This window comes from Coptis chinensis, chromosome 7, assembly GCF_015680905.1.
Source record: "Coptis chinensis isolate HL-2020 chromosome 7, ASM1568090v1, whole genome shotgun sequence".
Lineage (NCBI taxonomy): Eukaryota > Viridiplantae > Streptophyta > Magnoliopsida > Ranunculales > Ranunculaceae > Coptis > Coptis chinensis.
Window position 1 is genome coordinate 79,696,406 of NC_141462.1, and position 18,827 is coordinate 79,715,232.

Genomic DNA, 18,827 nt, shown 5'->3' on the forward strand with positions numbered 1-18,827 from the left:
TCATAAACATCAACACCAATCCACAAAAGCAACCCAACATAAGTCAATTTCTTTGCAGAATCTCATTTTATTGAATGAACAATGTCAAACATGAACATAACTTCCAAAGAGTACTACTGATCAATCATTGATAATAACTCAAATATTATATATATCAACTAATCTTTGAACTATATAGTAAGACATGTTTTTAACCTTTCGATATGGAATACTCAGACACGTCTTAGAAGATCTGCACATCCAAGCTTGTTGGGTATTTAAAGCGGACATGATGTAAGTCAATATCACCTCTCACACTGGCTAGTGTGTCGTCTTCATCATTTCTTGAATCTATCTTTGGTTTACTGTCAAGAATGTTGAAAATAGACGCAGCGGAGTCCTTGGCTTTGTTACTTTTCAGCCATTGCATTGGCTTGAGAAATGTTCATGGCCCAATGGTTAGAGCAAAGAAAACCTGCAAACAGATGTAGATTAGAACTATATCTAATCGATATGAAAGAAAAACAACAATCAATTAACATTCTACCGTGAAAAATTTATTAAATGTGGATATTTTATCTTTCACAAGACAAGCTCCAATATAGAAAATGGTAGCAATAGTTGAATAGAGAACATAATTCGCAAAAACAAACCTAAACCACTAATGATGCCTAGCTGGTGTTTTCAATAGTCCATAGTCTACAACTCCCAATATGAACTATCATCTAGATGAGGCGCAAGTCTAGGCTTAGTTCTCAGGAGGTAAAACTTACTAGATGGGATGTCGCCTAGCTTGGTGCAATCAACTGAAAGTCAAGTACTTGCGGCCTTGCTGGAACCCTCAGAGATGGACGTCCTGCTATCTTGCCATCTAGGCTTGTTTGTCATACTGATGTGACTGATCTTACGCGTGACAAAGGCACGAGCATCAAATTGGGATCTCCAAGCGAGCTTTTGGATTTGCAGACCATTCTATTCCTATCTTATTTGCATTCATCACCTACAACTACAATCAGATAAATAATTGGCATGAGCAAGTTAATAGATAGTTAACCTACACTACCATATAGCGTATTATGTAGGACGAAAAGCATACCAGAATTCACAAGCTAGATCACTAGGAGACAAAAGGACAACTTGAGAAGGAAAGCTTAATTTATCAACACCCTTCATTTTATCATCCTACTGCATCTTGGTGTTATAGCTATGCTTCTTGTTGATGCATGCTTAAGTTACATTCTTATGTCATTGAGAATCCATGATTAAAACCTCACACCAAAGGCAATAACAAATAAGCAAGAAATGAGAATATTGCAGCAATATCATTCAACTTAACACCGAAATAATAAGCCTGCAAAGTTTGAATTTCTCAATTTGATAATACGATAGAGATTTTAGCGATATTGTAATTAACCATAAATTCCAATCCTTGGACCAAGATTTCAATAGTCCAAAATCTGTAACTACCAACATGAACCGCCTTTAACTAAAACCCATTGATAAGGAAGCAAACATATTACGTTAGGTTAGGTAGGATCAACAGAAAATCATGCATTATACTTATTCGACTTAAAGCAATGACACAATGGTTCCCAGTCCCAAAACAACAATAAAGAACTGGGCCCTCCATATTTACAACCAAAAAAACTTAAAAAGGAGATGCCAAAAAATTTCTAGCAACATCTTGTTGAACAAACTTCAATTAACAAAAGAGTGGGCTTCACAAACGCTATTAACAAACTTGCTGTCAAAGTATATTGACTTAGCCAGACTAATGGTAATTGGTAAGTAAGATACTAGCCGCTATAGTAGCAGAAACAAACAAAAAAAAACAAAGAAGAGAGCACCTAGAATTAAGAAGCAAACCTGATGTCAGTGAAGAGACCATCGTCAAGTCCTTATTCTTTCTTTCTCAATTGGAGCGACATAACAAATTCAGAGTCTAGATCAGACCAGAATTCCCTCGCCGGGACTCAAGAGAGTGCACAAATCAACACATGTGATCACCCATTCCACTTGAACACGTGTAACAGTAGCTTTAACCAAGTTCAATGGATTCACATCTTCTGTCAATACAGTCCTAATAATGCCAGCCACGATTACAGCCAATGCCTTACTATAATGGAAAACCTCTACTCCAAGAGAAATTACCTTCAATTCAAGGACAAAATCAACATCTTCGACCTTCAAAACAACTCCACGCAGTCCTTGCTCAAAGACCTAAAAGACAAAGGAATATAAATGCCTCATAAGGTCCAAATAAATTTATGGTGTAATGCAAAGTCTGGATAGAGTATATTTGCCAGTCTAGGCAATACTAAGCTCCCCTGGGCACGAGGCAAAATGGGTAAGCTAGAGCCAGTGCGGTTTGATCAAGATCTTGTTGAAATAACATTATTTGAAACTTAACAAGTTTTCAAAGGTTTACCCTCAAAGTGCTTTTCTTAATTCATATTTTGTAGTAAATAAAAAATTACCTCAATAAGTACTTGTGCTTCAGACGGAGTTTTTGATATGGAAAACACTGCCTTCTAAGTGTCTTGGAGTGCTGCAATGATAGTGAAAGAGGAAGCTCAAAATGTGAGTAGAGAATAATTATATTGTGACTCACTATTTGGATAACGTTGGTTTATATTACCATACACACGGACACCTATCTCTATGTAAAGCAATGATGATGACTTTTGACACATCAATAGGTTCAAATAGTAGGGTCAAATAAGTGGGTCGAAGTAGCATTACTGAAGGAAAAGTTGCAAAGTCTATGATGACTTTGCAGAGTTTACTAGTTCGCATCAACCAAATATATAATATATATGTTATATAATATATATCTATTTCTGGAATCGTAATGATTTGAATTGAAAGGATTAGACATCTACAGAGGGAAATCTATTTAAATAGCAAAGTCAAGACCAGGGGCAAGGCGCATCCCCTGGCTTAGATAATGAAAAAAGATCCGTACTTTCAAAATGAAGAAAGATACAACCACAAGTTCCAAATAAAAGGTCCTCAATTGACATTGAAATCAACCAGTATTTGCACACAATAGAAATTCCGGTCAAGCCACAACGACTCAAAGAGAATTCCTATACGTAAAACTTATTAGATCACCAAAGAGTAAAGCCTTGATGGATAAGATAACATCCTCCTTTGCCAATAACTTTGCAACTGCTGAGCTTCACGAGAGAGAGAGATAGAAGGTGGGTGGGGTTGGTCTGTGTGTATGTGTGTTGGGGGTCATTAACCATCAAGAGCCTCGAAATGATGACATTTTTTGATTGGAAAGAATTCATTGTTATCTCAATGTTAAGTTGAATTGTTCTGACCCTGACGTCAATCATGACACGAAGGCTGATGCTGTGGCAAAGAAAGGGACGTGTATTCTTTTCTAATGTTAACACTTAACATAATCTGTTAGTTGTTTTGGTTTTACTCAAAGTAGTGTCTCTTCCCCAAATTCCTTTCATTCTCATCAGGGTATTTCAACATTCTATTGAATGAAAGACCATGACTAATAAAAAGACCAGTAAAGTAATTTACTCCATTGACAACAGATCTAACTTAAAGGCGTTTACAAAACAAATCAAAGCACATGACCACAAGTTCTAAGAGAGGAGGCACTCAAATCTTACATGCTAACATACCTGCACGGCTGCACATTAGCTTAATTGCATATCATATGTAACCCTAACATAGTGACCTCAATGAAGGCATGAGGATACGAACACTTCTGTTTCTTTGATAACTTCAGAAGGTATTCTGCAGTAGTGCGGCCATCCCGTCTGCCAGTAGCATAAACATCCTTGGCACTCTAGCTGTGGCACCTATATCAAGGATGACTAAGAGGGGCCAGTTCTTATCTATCTGAAAGAAGATATTTCTAGGACTCAAGTCAGCACCAATAAACTCGTTCACCTGCAAAATATCTATATTATTAAATATAAACATGTAGATTCTATCAATAGTAAGAAGGAGATTGTGTATTAGTGTATATGAGGCTTACATCCCTTAAATGGTCAGGCTAGATTGAGAAGGAGACTGTGTATCAGTGTTTATGAGGCTTACATCCCTTAAATGGTCGGGCTATCTAGATTGACATGCATCATGGCATTACAAATTGACATCCCTATAGACAATATGTATTAATATATTTAGTTTTGGAGAATATCTCTCCACCATGGACATCATCCTCCGAAACAACACATCTCATGAGCATGTCTAATTTTGCCAAATATTAAAATGCTACATCCAAAGTCTCCAATCAATAGAAAAGAAAAACCGTACCTTGAAGCATTATGAAGGAGATGAAGTACACTGATCCAAGAGAGGAAGAGATGCGTCCACACTCCACCTTCAAATTAGTTATAACTCTGAGTAGGCCACAAAGTTGGGATGGAATTTCATTTCATTAGGTTGAAGAAGAATAGTTACGACCTAGGGCTTTTGAGAAGGGACTAAATTCGTTCGTTCTTCCAATTTTAAAAAATCGGTGCTTGCAATTATAAAAATCAATACTTACCTTGTTACGTTGGAGAGTGGAAAACGAGATATTTGGGAGGCTGGGAGCACAACGGGGCGCGCAGTTGCCATCCTGAGTTCATGCATTATCTAATCGTGTCCTCCTTTTCTGCAATTTCTGTTTTCTATTTTGCATATCTATTCCGAGATATTTGGTTTAAGATTAGTTATATCGGTTGAGTGTCAAGATATTTGGTTTAATTTCAATTATTTTGATTGAGTGCTAGATAACTGAAATTTCCTATTATATCAGTGCCACACCATGCGAGATAATTATATTTTGGTCTATCTCGGATATGTAAGAATCGAGATAACATATTTCAACTCGTAGTTAATAACTAGTTTATGGGACATATTATCTCGCTAATCAGCATAACTGAGATAAGGATAGTTTTAGAACCGAGATAAAAACCTTTTTTTTTAGTAGTGTATGTAATATAAATATGCATCCATAATTATTTTTGCAAATTAGACAAACTGATAAACCATACAAAAATTTTGCAAATCAAAATCTAATAGCCATCAATTTTTTTACAAATTAGAACAAAGACAAAATAGTTGTCGAGTGTTTTCATAATGACCATATTAAAACGAATTTTGCTAACTAGTAAGTACTCAAGTAAGTCTCCTATATTATTGATGATGAACATATATCAGAGGAGCACCAAGATATAAACATTCAAACAAGTACATACAAGATCACATAAATGATGTTACGTATCTTGGAGTTAGAAGAATTGTGATGACAAGATCGACTCGCACTGTAACAACTTCGTCGGAAGCCCGAGACTGTGCTATAACCATAATTATGATTAAGGAGATGTTGGAGCTATCCACATCAAATAGATTGAAGAATCTGTAAAAATACTTTTTACTACAAGTACTAGCATAACTTCAAAAATGACCAGTTGTGAACTCCATTCTAGAGTGCCAAAGTGGATCACGAACTTTGGGAGTTGTGGATCTTTGCATTAATGCATTTAGTATGGTGGGTGAAGGCGGCAAGACCAAAACGAAACTACGTAATAATAAAATGTGTGGTGTTTGTTATATTGACTTTGATTGCATATGTGAGGTTCATTTTCCATCTCATCTGATACATAAAATAGGTACATACTCACTTATCTTGTATCAGTTTTCTTGAGTTCGTACGCATTATACATGTGTGATGATTTTTCATAATCTAGAAACACAAGTATTTTGTTGGTGATCAAAGAACAATGAGAAGTATTTGATCAAGAAGAATAAGAGATTTAGAAGATGATGAGTTGAATCACGTTCTTTAATGGTTGCCTATGTATCCTGTGAATAGGAATCAAACTCAAAGCGTAGTTCAACTATTCTATTTATAAGAATAGATGAGGTTTCCCAATTATTGTTTAACTATGAAATCGTCTCTTGTTAAGTCTCATCTTGACTCTTCTAGAAGCCCCATGTTTTCCAAGTCAAATAGGTCTCTTTTATTGACTTAAACAATACAAAAACATGTTTAGGTTCGAAAGAGTAGTTAGAGCTCCAAGCCTAGTAGTTAAGTTCCGGATTTGGAGTTCATAGTTAGGAGTTGGTTATACAAACCTACTACTCCAACTAGTTCCAAAGCCCATGAACCTGTTCCGAACCTAGTAGTTGAGTTCCGAATTTGGAGTTTATAGTTAGGAGTTGGTTATATGAACCTACTACTCCAACTAGTTCCAAAGCCCACAAACCTCCTCTTCTTGTCTCACTTCCGAACCTAGGAAGTAAGAGGATTTGAACTTGAAGTGTGCTCTGGTACTTTCTACCCACACCAAGACCATATCCGAGCCTTACGAAGATGCTGTCATGTGTTATATATCTATTTGCTAAAATATGTACACACAATACATATATGGTATTAATCTGTTGAGACTAATGTTATCAAACCCAACAAGCCACATTTTAACATTGGTTTCCATACTTTAGCGTTAATATTAATATAATTATTAAAAAAACATGCAGTCTACCAAAAAAATTTGTTAGATGCAAGTATGCCCTTTCGACAAAGAGAAATCCAATAGACTTACGAGTATATATACAACTTTTAATTTCTTTTGTATTTCTGTCCATAAACATCTTGATATGCTAATGATGATAGTCTTCGTAGTAGATGTTATATAAATACGCATCCATACTAATTTGTAAACCAGCAAACTATAAAAAGTTTTGACAAATCAGAATCTAATGCTCATCAATTTTATGCAAATTAGAACCAAGCAAAAATAGTTGTCTAATGTTTTCACGATGACCATATTGCAAACGAATATCTGTTATTGTTTCAAGTGCTAGCTAATAAGTATTCATCATGTCAAAATTTTGAAACTCACAATTTTGTTTGAGGAAAAATGATAGATTTTCTTATGCATACAACGTGTGAGATAAATGACATGATGGTTTTTTTTTTTTTGAACAATAATAATATTTTCTTACTATAGGTCAAGATTCTGACACAACAATTTTTTTGGGGAAATATAGAAATATTTGCCATTTGATGTATGTATACATAGTGACAAATTTCCAACACCAAGCAATTTTGTTTGGGTATGAATTTAAAATATCCCCATGCATATACATACATACATCGTTGTAGAAAATTGTTCAAGATTTAACACTCCAATGTTTTCTAAATCAAAATGTACAATTTCGGGTTGCATTACTGCGGAGGCTTATGAGAATAGTTGCAATAGTCTTTGTACTGTATGTTATATAAATAGGCATGCATCCATACCAACTGGTCTACTTCGTCTTCGAAATGGGAGATTTGTGAGTTCTTCTAAAAGAGGACTTTGGGTGTTCTATTGAACAAGATGAGTGTGTAACACTATTTGATTATCTCAATTTGAAGCTTATCATTTGGTTGTAGATTAGGCGTAAGCCGAACCACGTAAATTTTTGTGTCTTTACTACTTTGTTGGTTATTTCTTACATAGTTGATACTTTGTTTACTTTGTTTGTTTGTGATTCATCACCCCTCTCAAGTTGTTATCACTTCCGTTGCACAACATACACATTATACATGGTATTAATCTGTTGAGACTGATGTTATCAAACCCCCACCAAGCCACATTTTAACATTGGTTTTTATACTTTAGCGTTAATATTAACATAATTATTAAAAAACATGCAGTCTACCCAAAAAAAATTGTTAGATGTAGGTATGCCCTTGAAGAGAAATCCAATAGACTTACGAGTATATATACAACTTTTAATTTCTTTTGCATCTCTGTCCATAAACATCTTGATATGCTAATGATGATAGTCTTCGTACTAGATGTTATATAAATACGCATCCATACTAATTTGCAAGTTAGACAAACCAGCAAACTATAAAAAGTTTCGGCAAATCATAATCTAATACTCATCAATTTTTTGCAAATTAGAACTAAGGAAAAATAGTTGTCTAATGTTTTCACGACGACCATATTGCAAACGAATATCTTTTATTGTTTCAAGTGCTATTATTCATCATGTCAAAATTTTGAAATTTGAAATTTTGTTTGAGGAAAAATGATAGATTTTCCTATGTACACAGCGTCTAAGATAAATTGACATGATGATTTTTTTTTTGGAGAACGATAATAATTTTTTTTTATTATAGGTCAAGATTCTGACCACAACAATTTTTTTGGGGAAATATAAAAATATCTGTCTTTTGGTGTATGCATACATAGTGACAAATTTTCAACACCAAGCAATTTTGTTCGGGTATGAATTTAAAATATCCCCATGTATATACATACATACATTGTTGTAGAAAATTTGGAATTTCAAGTGTCAAAATGCCGACAAATGATACTTTTGTTCTGTAAAAATTATGAGTTTGAACAATTTTGTACTTTTCTTGTTTAACATATCTTAAATACACCCATTACACACGAAAAACGTTTTCTAAAACAAATGAAAATTGATTCAAAAATTTCCTTTCATACAGACATAATCAATATGCCTCCAAGAGGTAATTTTTTTTTTTTTAATAATCTCTAAACATAATGTTTACAAATTATCTCTTACATATATTCACAACAATGCACAACAATAAGATCAAAACTAACAAAACTCCAAAAACGGAATTAATATTTCATAATGAAAACACCAACAATTATAACAAAAAAATAGCCTAGTCAGAGCATCATCAACGCATTGCTATTTGCAATTGTGACACATCAGCGTTTTTAAGGAATCAAAAAAGTCAAAAATGAATCAAGGACCAACGCGAAATAAGAAAAATTCTTGTTTTCATTTCGCACGGCTAAAGTTGTCCCGTGCAAACATTAATCTTTTATAAACGGCACAAGTTGTCCCGTCCATCAATTCCCCCCATTTTTATGGCGCCAACCCATATTGGCGCCCATTGTTTCCCTCCACTTTCTACGTTATATATCACATATGAATCACAGTTGAAGCATCCATCATTTCTTCATCTCCTCTCATCAATCAAACTTTTTATATTTTGTCATGGGTTATAGTAGTCATAATAGCAATTGGTGCGAAAGAGTAAGTGAACTAATTTTCGACGATGATGATGAAAATACCGTAATCGTTCAACAAATGCAAAGTGATGCAGTTGTAGTGGCGTCAATGATTCCGGCTTTCAACGCTTTATCTGTACCAAAATGGGGTGGATCTGTTGATGGTAGAGAATACACTAACCGCGATCGTGTTGGTGCGCATGAACGGTTGGTAGCTGATTATTTTGCTGATAGACCAACTTATAAAGCAGGTAAGTTTCGTCGTAGGTTTCGTATGAGAAGACCACTTTTTAACAATATATTGGAAGTTGTCACTAATTTTGATTCATATTTTAAGCCTTCTTGTGATGCTCTTGGTTTGCCTGGGGTTTCGGGTTTGGTAAAAATGACAGCTGCAATACAGATGCTTGCTTATGGTTGTCCAGCTGATTCAATGGATCATTGGATAAAACTTGCCGAGAGTGCGCCCGAGAATCACTTCATCATTTCTGCAATGCGGTTGTCAACTATTTTTGAAGAACAATACCCGAAGCCCAACGGAAGAAGATGTAACACGTTTTTGCGATAAGTGAAGAACGCGGTTGGCGGGTATGTTGGGTAGTTTAGACTGTATGCACCGGTATGGAAAAATTGTCCAGCTGCGTGGCATGGAACTCATTTAGGCCATGCTAGAAAAGCTTAATCGCGGATTTTGGAAGCGGTTGTAGACCGGGAGCTATGGTTTTTTGCGCGATACTTTGGAATGGTTGGATCGTGTAATGATCTTAATGTGTTAGATAATTCTCATTTATTTGATAATTTAGTCGAGGAACGAGCTCCGCTTGTGTTTATCAAGTTAATAACAATCCTTACAATATTTTGCGATGGAATATATCGACCATGGGCTACTACGATTCAAACAATCCCATCTCCCCGCTACTCCTATGGATACTAATTTTGCAAAAGCGCAAAGAAGCATTTCGTAAAGATGTGGAACGTGGTTTTGGTGTTTTCTGAGGCTAGATTTGCAATTGTTAGCGGGCTCGCTTTCGTCGATTGGGACGGAGGAGCTCTATCCCGTTATAATGAAGACATGTATTATACTTCACAACATGATTGTTGAGAATGAACGTAATGTACAACTTCAAAGTGGAAACCACCGCCGGATGAGCGGTTGCGGCATGAAGTTGAGATGCAGAGTAATGACCATCTGTTTGTGCAAAACATGGTAGCTAGGACATTAAGTATTCGTTGTGGAGCTACTAATCAACAATTGAAGAATGATCTGGTTGAACATCATTGGGCACGTTATGGTGCACGCCACAACCAAAGGAACAACTAATAAGTTTGTTTAAGTTTGTTAACTGTGTTTTTTAAGTGTGCTTTATGTATTTTCTATTAACTGTACTTTCATCATGTTTGTTTAAGTTTGATTTGTCTTAGTTGAATTTTCTGTTAACTGTACTTTCATCAAGTTTTGGTGCTTTCTGTATTTTCTGTTAAGTGTAATTTTATCAAGTTTGTTTTGTTTAAATAAGATTGTGATTTGTTGAATAAGATTTGCACATAGTTGAAATTAAAAACGTTACAACATACTTGAAATTAAAAACGTTACAATATAATTGGAATTTAAAACGTTACAACATACTTGAAATTAAAAACGTTACAACATATTTGGAATTAAAAACGTTACAACATACTTGGAATTAAAAACGTTACAACATATTTGGAATTAAAAACGTTACAACATATTTGGAATTAAAAACGTTACAACATACTTGAAATTAAAAACGTTACAACATATTTGGAATTAAAAACGTTACAACATATTTGGAATTAAAACGTTACAACATACTTGGAATTAAAAGCGTTATAACTAAAAAAAATCATCATCTTCATTATTCTTCATTTTCATCCCTCAAATGGAAATGGATTGGGAGAGCGAGGTTAGGCATCCCGCAGAGGCCACTAGCACCTTTGTTTGTTGATCCGGAAGAAGAAAAAGACCCAAAACTGTTGAGAATAATGAGTTGGAATGTTTGGACTAGGAGGGGTTGGAATGTATGGACTAGAGGGGGTTGGAATGTATGGAGTAGAAGAGGTTGGATAATTAGGAATAGAAGGAGCAAATAGGAATACCTTGTTCTTGTTCAACCCACTTACGATAGATAGCTTGCTTAGCTTCCCAAAATGTCAGTTGAATACCGCTAAACTTGCTTAGATCAAGCATCATGATATCTTGTTCTTTCTGTGCTTCAAGCCTCAATATTTCGTCTTCTTTTTCCTTTTTCATTGAGAGGAACATTTGTCGTTTTAGCTCTGTTTTGTTCTTGCAGATATTTTGCAGTTGTAAGTTGATTGTCTCTGACCTCCTCCAGAGTTTGTGCCATTTGGTGTGCAACTTCATCAGCATCTCTTTTCTTAAACTTTCTTCCCTTTGGACGTTTTTCTGATCCGGGCACTTCCCTCGATGGTTGACTTTCTTCATCTAACGAAATATTGGCTATTCCAATATTGTTAGCGGTTGATCCACCACTGATGCCACCACTAACATCACTACTAGAAGTGGTTCTCTGTTTTTTTGAACTACTATCACTTCTAGCTTGATATAAATGATTCCATTTTGGACTTAATATTAAAATCCAATAACAATGCTCAAATTTAAAATGTTCCTTTTGAACAGTTAAAAATATAGTACGAGCTCGTGACATTGTATCATCCGCATTAGTACCACTAGCATTCATTCTCAATTGTTGATCATAATAACCTTGAAATAAACTTACCGAATGTTGGATGATGTGAAAACGCGCTTGAACCGATCCACCGGTTAAGTAACGCATTGGCTCATACGCTTGTTCATTTCAACAATTTTCTCAAAAAAACATGCCTATTTTGGCCCGTCCAACAAATGCGATCTTTTGAAATAAAAATCCAACTATGACATAAAATTTCATCTTCAACGGTTGTGAAAATTTTTGAGCGACTTTGAACATAGGTATGTTGGCTGTTTTTCTTGGTTTTGGTTTTCACTATTTCTACCACCTCTGTTTTCCTCTACCTCTAGATCTTTGTGAAGACATTTTGTGATTTTGGTGAAGAATAAAAAGAAGAAAGAAGAAGATGAAGTGAATTAGTGAAAAATGAGTTAAGCATATATGGAATATATATAGGCCCGATCCAACGGAACTAAATATAGTCGATTAATATAGCCGTTAATTCCAACGGTACAAAATCGAACCGTTTTAATTTTTTATTAAAAAAACAAAAAAAATTACGGGATGGCTAAAGTAGACCCGTGCACATTTTACTACTCTCGGACGGGTCTAGTTTTCCGTCGTAATCTTGGGACGGGTCTAGTTTTACCGTCATGCGAACCATTTCTATTTTCTTAACCAATTTGGCTCCACTTTTGACAATTCTTAAAATAAAAACGATCATTTGACAACGCGTTGGTGACGGAAATTGCTAAAAAAATTGTCAACTGTCACATTGAAAATCAAAAATAACAACGCGTTGATGATGCTCTCACAAAAGCCATGTTTGGGGTTTAAAGTTTTTTTTGATAAGATAAAATTTATTGATGAAGCTACAAAAAGGCACAATTACAAGTTAGGTGAGAGAGCTACTCACGCCAATACATGACAGAACACCAGAAACCAACTATAACATGCATCCAAGTCATCAAGTAGCTCTAAAAAGGGAATCCCAGTGCACCATTAATTCTTCGAACCAATAATCCCGGTTCCTGATCGATCTGCCAACTCAATACCAAGCCAAAACCTTTACACTAGTACATATGCGATCCATCCTAACCTGTTTTTGCTTAAAACCACATCGTTCCGAGTAGTTCATAAGATCCAAGTTGTTGCGTACCAAATCTAGTCCACTACTCTTTTTTGGGTAAAACCAGCGAAAGAGAAGCTCTTAATGGCCCATGTGGATGGACATCCACAGCTAGACTCCTCTTCGTTGTTCGGACTAAATTATCCATACAAAAGTTGCCATTATAGTAAGGAGTACATTCTTGTCCAACTTTGGTTAAAATTATGGGATAGTTTGTGTTGACCTCAATCCAGTGTTAATGGAAGCAAGTTGTATTAGCAAAATGTGCAGGTTCGCACTCTAGTAATTCTCGTATTGATCACATCTTGGTTCGACTGACGGGTAAAACAAAATTTAAGCTATAGAGTTAAATGTCATGCGATGTTGAACCAGTAACCAAAGCCAAAATCAAAAGCAGATGCCAAAATTAGCCAACTTCAAATGTACAATTTCCAAAACACGTTAGGCAGTAGATACAACAGTTCTCTCAGTGATGAAATACACAACCAACTGGTCACACTCAGAACTGAATTTGCATTACAAACAACGGCTATTCCATGAAAAATATGAACAAATGACACTGGCTGGTCTATGAAAGGAATTTATCTAGTAGATGTGCCCTGTAAAATTTAACCTCTTACTTGTGAAGCACAATTTAACTGCACAATTTCGTTGGGACTTTCCAACATGTCACTCCAGCTTTGCATACCTTGAAGCAAGTCTGACAAGTCTGACAAGTTTCCACAGTGGTGAGTTGGTGACAGCAGCTTATATCCATGGAATACTCATTGATTGTCATCGAGAATGAAACCTCAATTCAAGGTCTACTCAAACAAGCATTCAGCAAGATAATAAGATAAAAACATTAACATAGTCAGCTATCAGACACAAAGATTCAGATATCATTGAACTGTACTTGTTTTCATACATTGTACAAGTTTTAATTCCAACTGCAGTACCCATGCCAACACCTGCAACCATCTGCTCTCACATTATACATATCTGGACTAGTGGCTGGAAATAGGAGCCACAGAAAACCCACCGTTCCAGCTACAAATACAACGGCTGTCAAGCCTAGGAGAAGATGTAAGTAAGAATTAATTTCCATCAAAAAGTAATGTGCAAATTCATTAGATTACTAAATCCAAAAGGCAACGCAAGTCTCTTGAGAAATCATTTTGATTTTAGAGAATTTATACATATGAAGATCTATATCATTGCTTCAGAGTGAAAGTATGTATGTTTCGGAAAAACATTTTGCCAATTAGCTACGAGTGATACTTGTAAACGTAAAGCCTTATTCACAAGTTGAAACCAGTAAGTAGTCAGTATATTCTAAAATACAGCTGTATTCTGCAGATTTATAACTCGGCTCTAAACAAGCAAGGCTTCAACTGAGTGGAAACTGATTTGTCATACCTTTTGTCTTTGAATAAATCACAGGCAATCCCATTATATTACAAAATATATGAGCAACTACCGGCGCGACAAGATGTCCTGCAAAAGAGTCAAACAATTCATTTCCAATCAACCTTCATATGCTACAAATAATTTTTTCCATATCAAAGGAAATTCATCGATGTAATTAGTCAGTGTTATCATACAAAACTCTCGTTTAGCGTTCAGACCCTGCTGGGTACAGCATGAAATACTGCAGGCTTCTATGCCATTGTGTGTGTGTGTGTGTGTGTTTGTCTGAGAGAGAGACAGAGAGATGAAAACAGTCTTCAACTTGGAGACTAAATGACCTCACATCATTATCAACACCTTGCCTTCACTTTATTGTGTGTTTATTAGCGAGACTGTGAGACACCTTTGCCAAGACAACAAGATCCCTAAAACCATCCATCTCACACAACACAACCTCCTGGCTTTCTTGCTGAACCAAACACTGCCATAAAAACATGCTGCAATATGTACAGAGAACTAACATCAAGCTTGTTACAACAATCGACGCTAACAAACAAAGGGATTGCATGTGTCTACCAATTTGCGTCTCCAACTTTACCAACATTAACTAAGACCTTTCTTGTACGACTAAAAATGGAAAACAAAAGAGGGCCTTAAGCGTTATGAAAATAATGAGCAGCATACGCATGAGAAAATTCACAGACTCTCATGAAAAAATAATAGACCATAAAACCAAATCTCCCACCGGCCGACCCAAAAGCATATCAACCTCCACAGTAATATCTCTTTGTAAAATCCAACTCTATGATATAGATGTGCAATTCGTTTGATATATGAGGGAGTTTTTGTTTTTTTTGGGGGTTGGGGGGGGGGGAGGAGAATCTATTCATTTGTTAGCCATTGTGGGTTTGAGATTTGTAATATCTGGTGTTTCCCTTTCTCCATGTAGTGGTCAGTGTCCCTCACCTTATCTTAATAATAATGTATTGCTTTATGGTGGAAAAAAGGAGGGTATCCCTTCCAAAGAGTGAGCAGGACAATAACTATTTGTACAAGGAGCTAAACATTTTGATAGCAAAAGGAAATAAATACTATACGAAAATTTACAATCACAAACCTGTTCGAATGAAAAGAAAAGATGCATACCAACCAAATATTACAGTGTAACCAAGCTGGAGACCTATGAGAGAGAGAATCGTATTAGCCATACGCCACCTGAAGATATTATTTTCAGAATAAAAGAAATTGAAACACATATGGAATTAGTATGAAAATGCAATCAGTGAAGCATCAAAGACAATTAGACAATGATCATAAGTGAGTATGGATCAACTCAAAACATGTTTCAGATAAAAAGTGGCCTCTCTCTCTCTCTCTCGGTTTTCATTTTGGGTTTCTGTTTTGTTATCCTAAACACGATTTTTTTTTTTGATAAGTTGGGAAACGAAGCACCAACTTATATGATACAATAGTTAAATAATTACTTATCATTTTATGTTATTCATTTGTGACTGAGAATATTATATAACTTCAAAATAAAAGAAAAGATTGATTAGTCCAGTAGGCGGAATTGACAATCCCACCGAAAGAGAATAGCGTGACTATGTGAACACTGGAATGTCAGCTACCCCAGTCAGACCTTACTACTACTATCTAATATTCTATAGTGTAACATATAACAGAAGAAAATACATAGGCTTTGAGTTGTGCCAATCTCCTAGTAACTTCAGATGTAATGTCACACAAGACTATGGCTCAGCTTTTACGTGTTCCTCCCAGTCTCCCACGTAGGACGTCGTGCGTTCAAAACTCACTAGTAGTGCCTAGTGAGTTCTACTCATGTAAATCGTATATCATATGAATCTAATTACACCATGGTCAACTGACCTTCAGGGGTTGCTAAGCTAGAGACCTAGAGCCATTATGGCTCCCTGTTTCACCCCTAATGTCCCTACGATCTGGGGCTGACCCAGCTGCTTAAGTCTACCATAGCAAAAGCAAGCCTTTAAAGAGCAAAATGGCTGTTTGATGACACAGAACAATGTGGATGCTGAAGTGGCAACAGCCCATGAGACGGAAGCTTCCTTTTCAAATTAGACTTCTGATTTGATCTCTCTTCTAATTGTCTATCGGGTTTAACTCGTGAGTAAATATAACCACTGGTTTAGGTTTGTGTTTAGTTTGACCAAATTATTCGGACATGCCATACTGCATTATAAGTATCATTGCAAATCGAATGCTTTATTGCAAGAAAAGGAGAAAACACAAACCTATCACAAAGGTTCTTACGCAAAAGAGACATACCTACAATTAAGGAAGCTCTGATAAAACTGTAACTTTGCTGACAGTAAAGTTCCAAAAAATGGTTCAGGTGTGCTGCAAACACATCGATTAGGCAGTAAACTGGCTGTTAGTATTTCATCTTTAATTAACACTGAATGTATTAAAGAACCCAGCAAGTTTTCCCCATTTGTTACTGTAAGAAAAGAAATTACTGTAAGGATAAATGAAATTTAGCGATGCTCATTCCTAGCTTTTCACAATAAGTGGCATGCCAAGCAGACCGACTTTCTTAAAGCTGCAAAGTCTAAACATTTGATGAACTTCAAATCAGTACGAGTGTGTTTAGTAAAGCGCAGCTATGACCTCTCGATACTGTAACAACTAAGAAGTTAATGATAATGGACCTATGCCAAAGTCCAAGTAGTAACTTATTCATACATATAGCCAAGATAACGAAGCTCACTGTACTGCGTGTTATATACCACGTGATAAATTCTGAAGCTTCTAAACGTTGCAAACTAGAAATCTTGCTTACTGTCTATTCTTCACTTGAATTTGACATTAATTTCGACATTGTGAAAATAAATTAATAAACAATTGGCTGATACTAAAATCTTCACTGCACTTAATCCTTTTAACTAAAATGCTACATATAGCTCATACTAAGAAAGCAATCCAATTCTCAAAGATAACACGTCAATAACTAAGCGAAAAGCTTCATGAAACCAGTATACATGTACACAAATCAATACGTTAGTCTCGCCTAAGAGATATACTGTTTACCTACTCTAGTAAAGTAACGAAAACTGTTGTAGAGATTACCTAAGCTGAAGAAAACTGGGCTCAGGAATATGATGGTGTAGGTTTTGAATCCGCCACATAGAAGCAGAGGAATCATACATGCTCGGAACACTAATTCTTCTGTAAGTGGTGCCTGTTCAACAAGGGGCATGCATTATTAGAATATAAGTTACATTGACACAGATATATGAATATAAAAAAAAAAAAAAAAAAATGATACTCACTCACCACCACATAATTGCGCCAAGCTAAAACATCATAGGTAACTGAAACGATCAAGTTGAACAACCTTTGACTAACATTCCCCGTACACTGAAACGATTTAACCTTTGAGAATAAAGATCCAGTGTATACAAGAGACGTCAATGAAAGCGGGATGAGTACAGCTTGGCACTGTTAAACAGACGGAGAAAACAGTCATGCATACTTAACAACTGATAAAAAACAGCAAAATGATTAACTTACCATGTGGTCCACTCGAATACCATACGCACCAACGTCCCAACTTTTAATCTACCAATTTTGAGAGATAAAAATGTAAAAAAATGTTACGAATAGTAATTTAGTTGTTATTAGTGATGAGGGGACTTACGGGGAGGAGAAATGCGGAGAGTGTGACTGAAACAAGTGAAGATATGATTGCGCAGATGAATCTGCGAATCATGAAAGTGTTTAAAGAAGTGGGTTTAGGAAGGCGGAAGAGTAGAGTGGGAGAGTAGAGGATTGCCACGTATAATATTGCCATGGACCCACATGCGATCAGTGCTGTTGATTTTGATAATTGTTCTGATGATGATGAATAATAATAATTCTCCATGAGTTCAAATTTCAGATTTTTAGACTTCCAAACTTTTTGACTGTAATATTAATTGAAGTGACAGAGCATAACTTTTAACACCCCTATTTTTTTTTTATTCTCCTTTTTAATTAAGGCTAAATCTATGGTGCTAAATCTATGGTATGCTATCAAATCTAGGCCACTCATACCAAGGGGTGCGTGTATATTGCATGGCAAAAGTACTGATCCAAAGACCCACATTACCTGCGCACCATACATCTCGCGCACTGAAGACTAACTCTTTAATTAAATATATGAAATTAAGTAGTAATAATATAACATGTATTCACGAGATGTATGGGCCTTTGGATCAGTACTTCTTTGTTGAAATACACTCTCACCTCTATGTGTGAGTGGCCCAGATTTACCCTCACTTTCTCTCTCCTGCGCACCCTAGATTTATCCATAATAATAAGCCTGAGTCCAATACTGCATCCACTTCTATCTCCATTCCACAAAAAAACAATGTTTTGAGGATGGAGAGTCAATTTTGGTGTCCAATGGTTCGGACCATTCTACGCCATTTCAAGTGGCGCCGTTTGGGTTGGTGGGGGCACAAAATAATTTTGGTCATAATTAGCTTATGACTTGGTGGGGATACAAAACAATTGACTCCATTCCACACCACTTGAAGTGACGCCGTTTGGATTTTTACAAACCATGCTATTTCAAGTGGCGTGGAATGCACTCTCTATTTCTCAATAACACTC

General features: G+C 35.8%; 2 protein-coding genes and 1 long non-coding RNA gene across 23 annotated transcripts; 1 reads left to right on the forward strand and 2 right to left on the reverse strand.

Annotated features, from left to right (window-relative positions):
* Positions 1 to 1,592: 1,592 nt before the first annotated feature.
* On the reverse strand, positions 1,593 to 3,161 carry LOC147489173 (uncharacterized). Its single transcript, XR_015203063.1, has 4 exons — positions 2,945 to 3,161; positions 2,457 to 2,527; positions 2,131 to 2,199; positions 1,593 to 2,059 (listed from the first exon to the last, which is right to left on the reverse strand). It is a non-coding gene; the product is annotated as an uncharacterized LOC147489173 (long non-coding RNA).
* Positions 3,162 to 9,063: 5,902 nt separating this feature from the next.
* On the forward strand, positions 9,064 to 9,552 carry LOC147489174 (uncharacterized). The gene has a single exon (XM_086574581.1). It carries the CDS (start codon positions 9,064 to 9,066, stop codon positions 9,550 to 9,552), a length of 489 nt encoding a protein of 162 aa, XP_086430707.1.
* Positions 9,553 to 13,202: 3,650 nt separating this feature from the next.
* Positions 13,203 to 18,213, reverse strand: FACE2 (farnesylated protein-converting enzyme 2). Of its 21 annotated transcripts, none has more exons than XM_086572135.1 (9): positions 17,872 to 18,176; positions 17,745 to 17,792; positions 17,508 to 17,672; positions 17,301 to 17,412; positions 16,500 to 16,571; positions 15,313 to 15,375; positions 14,205 to 14,282; positions 13,714 to 13,859; positions 13,203 to 13,609 (listed from the first exon to the last, which is right to left on the reverse strand). In XM_086572135.1, the coding sequence occupies exons 1-8, from the start codon at positions 18,094 to 18,096 to the stop codon at positions 13,726 to 13,728; spliced, it is 897 nt and encodes a 298-aa protein (XP_086428261.1). In that variant the 5' UTR covers positions 18,097 to 18,176; the 3' UTR covers positions 13,203 to 13,609; positions 13,714 to 13,725. The 21 variants fall into 21 exon arrangements, 10 of the variants coding, with proteins under 10 accessions (XP_086428261.1, XP_086428255.1, XP_086428256.1 ...); XM_086572129.1 differs by having other exon boundaries at positions 13,578 to 13,609; positions 15,313 to 15,410; positions 16,500 to 16,671; positions 17,872 to 18,169; XR_015201832.1 differs by lacking the exon at positions 13,203 to 13,609 and adding an exon at positions 14,599 to 14,692 and having other exon boundaries at positions 13,669 to 13,859; positions 15,342 to 15,410; positions 16,500 to 16,671; positions 17,872 to 18,171.
* Positions 18,214 to 18,827: the final 614 nt, after the last annotated feature.

What these genes read in the sequence shown, in the direction of transcription:
- LOC147489174 (XM_086574581.1), top strand. Translation starts at nt 9,064, where the DNA reads ATGCAAAGTGATGCAGTTGTAGTGGCGTCAATGATTCCGGCTTTCAAC.
- FACE2 (XM_086572129.1), bottom strand. Translation starts at nt 18,096, where the DNA reads ATGGAGAATTATTATTATTCATCATCATCAGAACAATTATCAAAATCA. An exon ending in TCTCCGCATTTCTCCTCCCC is followed by an intron (nt 17,793 to 17,871) that starts GTAAGTCCCCTC and finishes CAAAATTGGTAG; the next exon opens with ATTAAAAGTTGGGACGTTGG. An exon ending in TTTTCTTTTCATTCGAACAG is followed by an intron (nt 14,283 to 15,312) that starts GTTTGTGATTGT and finishes ACTCTTTTGCAG; the next exon opens with GACATCTTGTCGCGCCGGTA.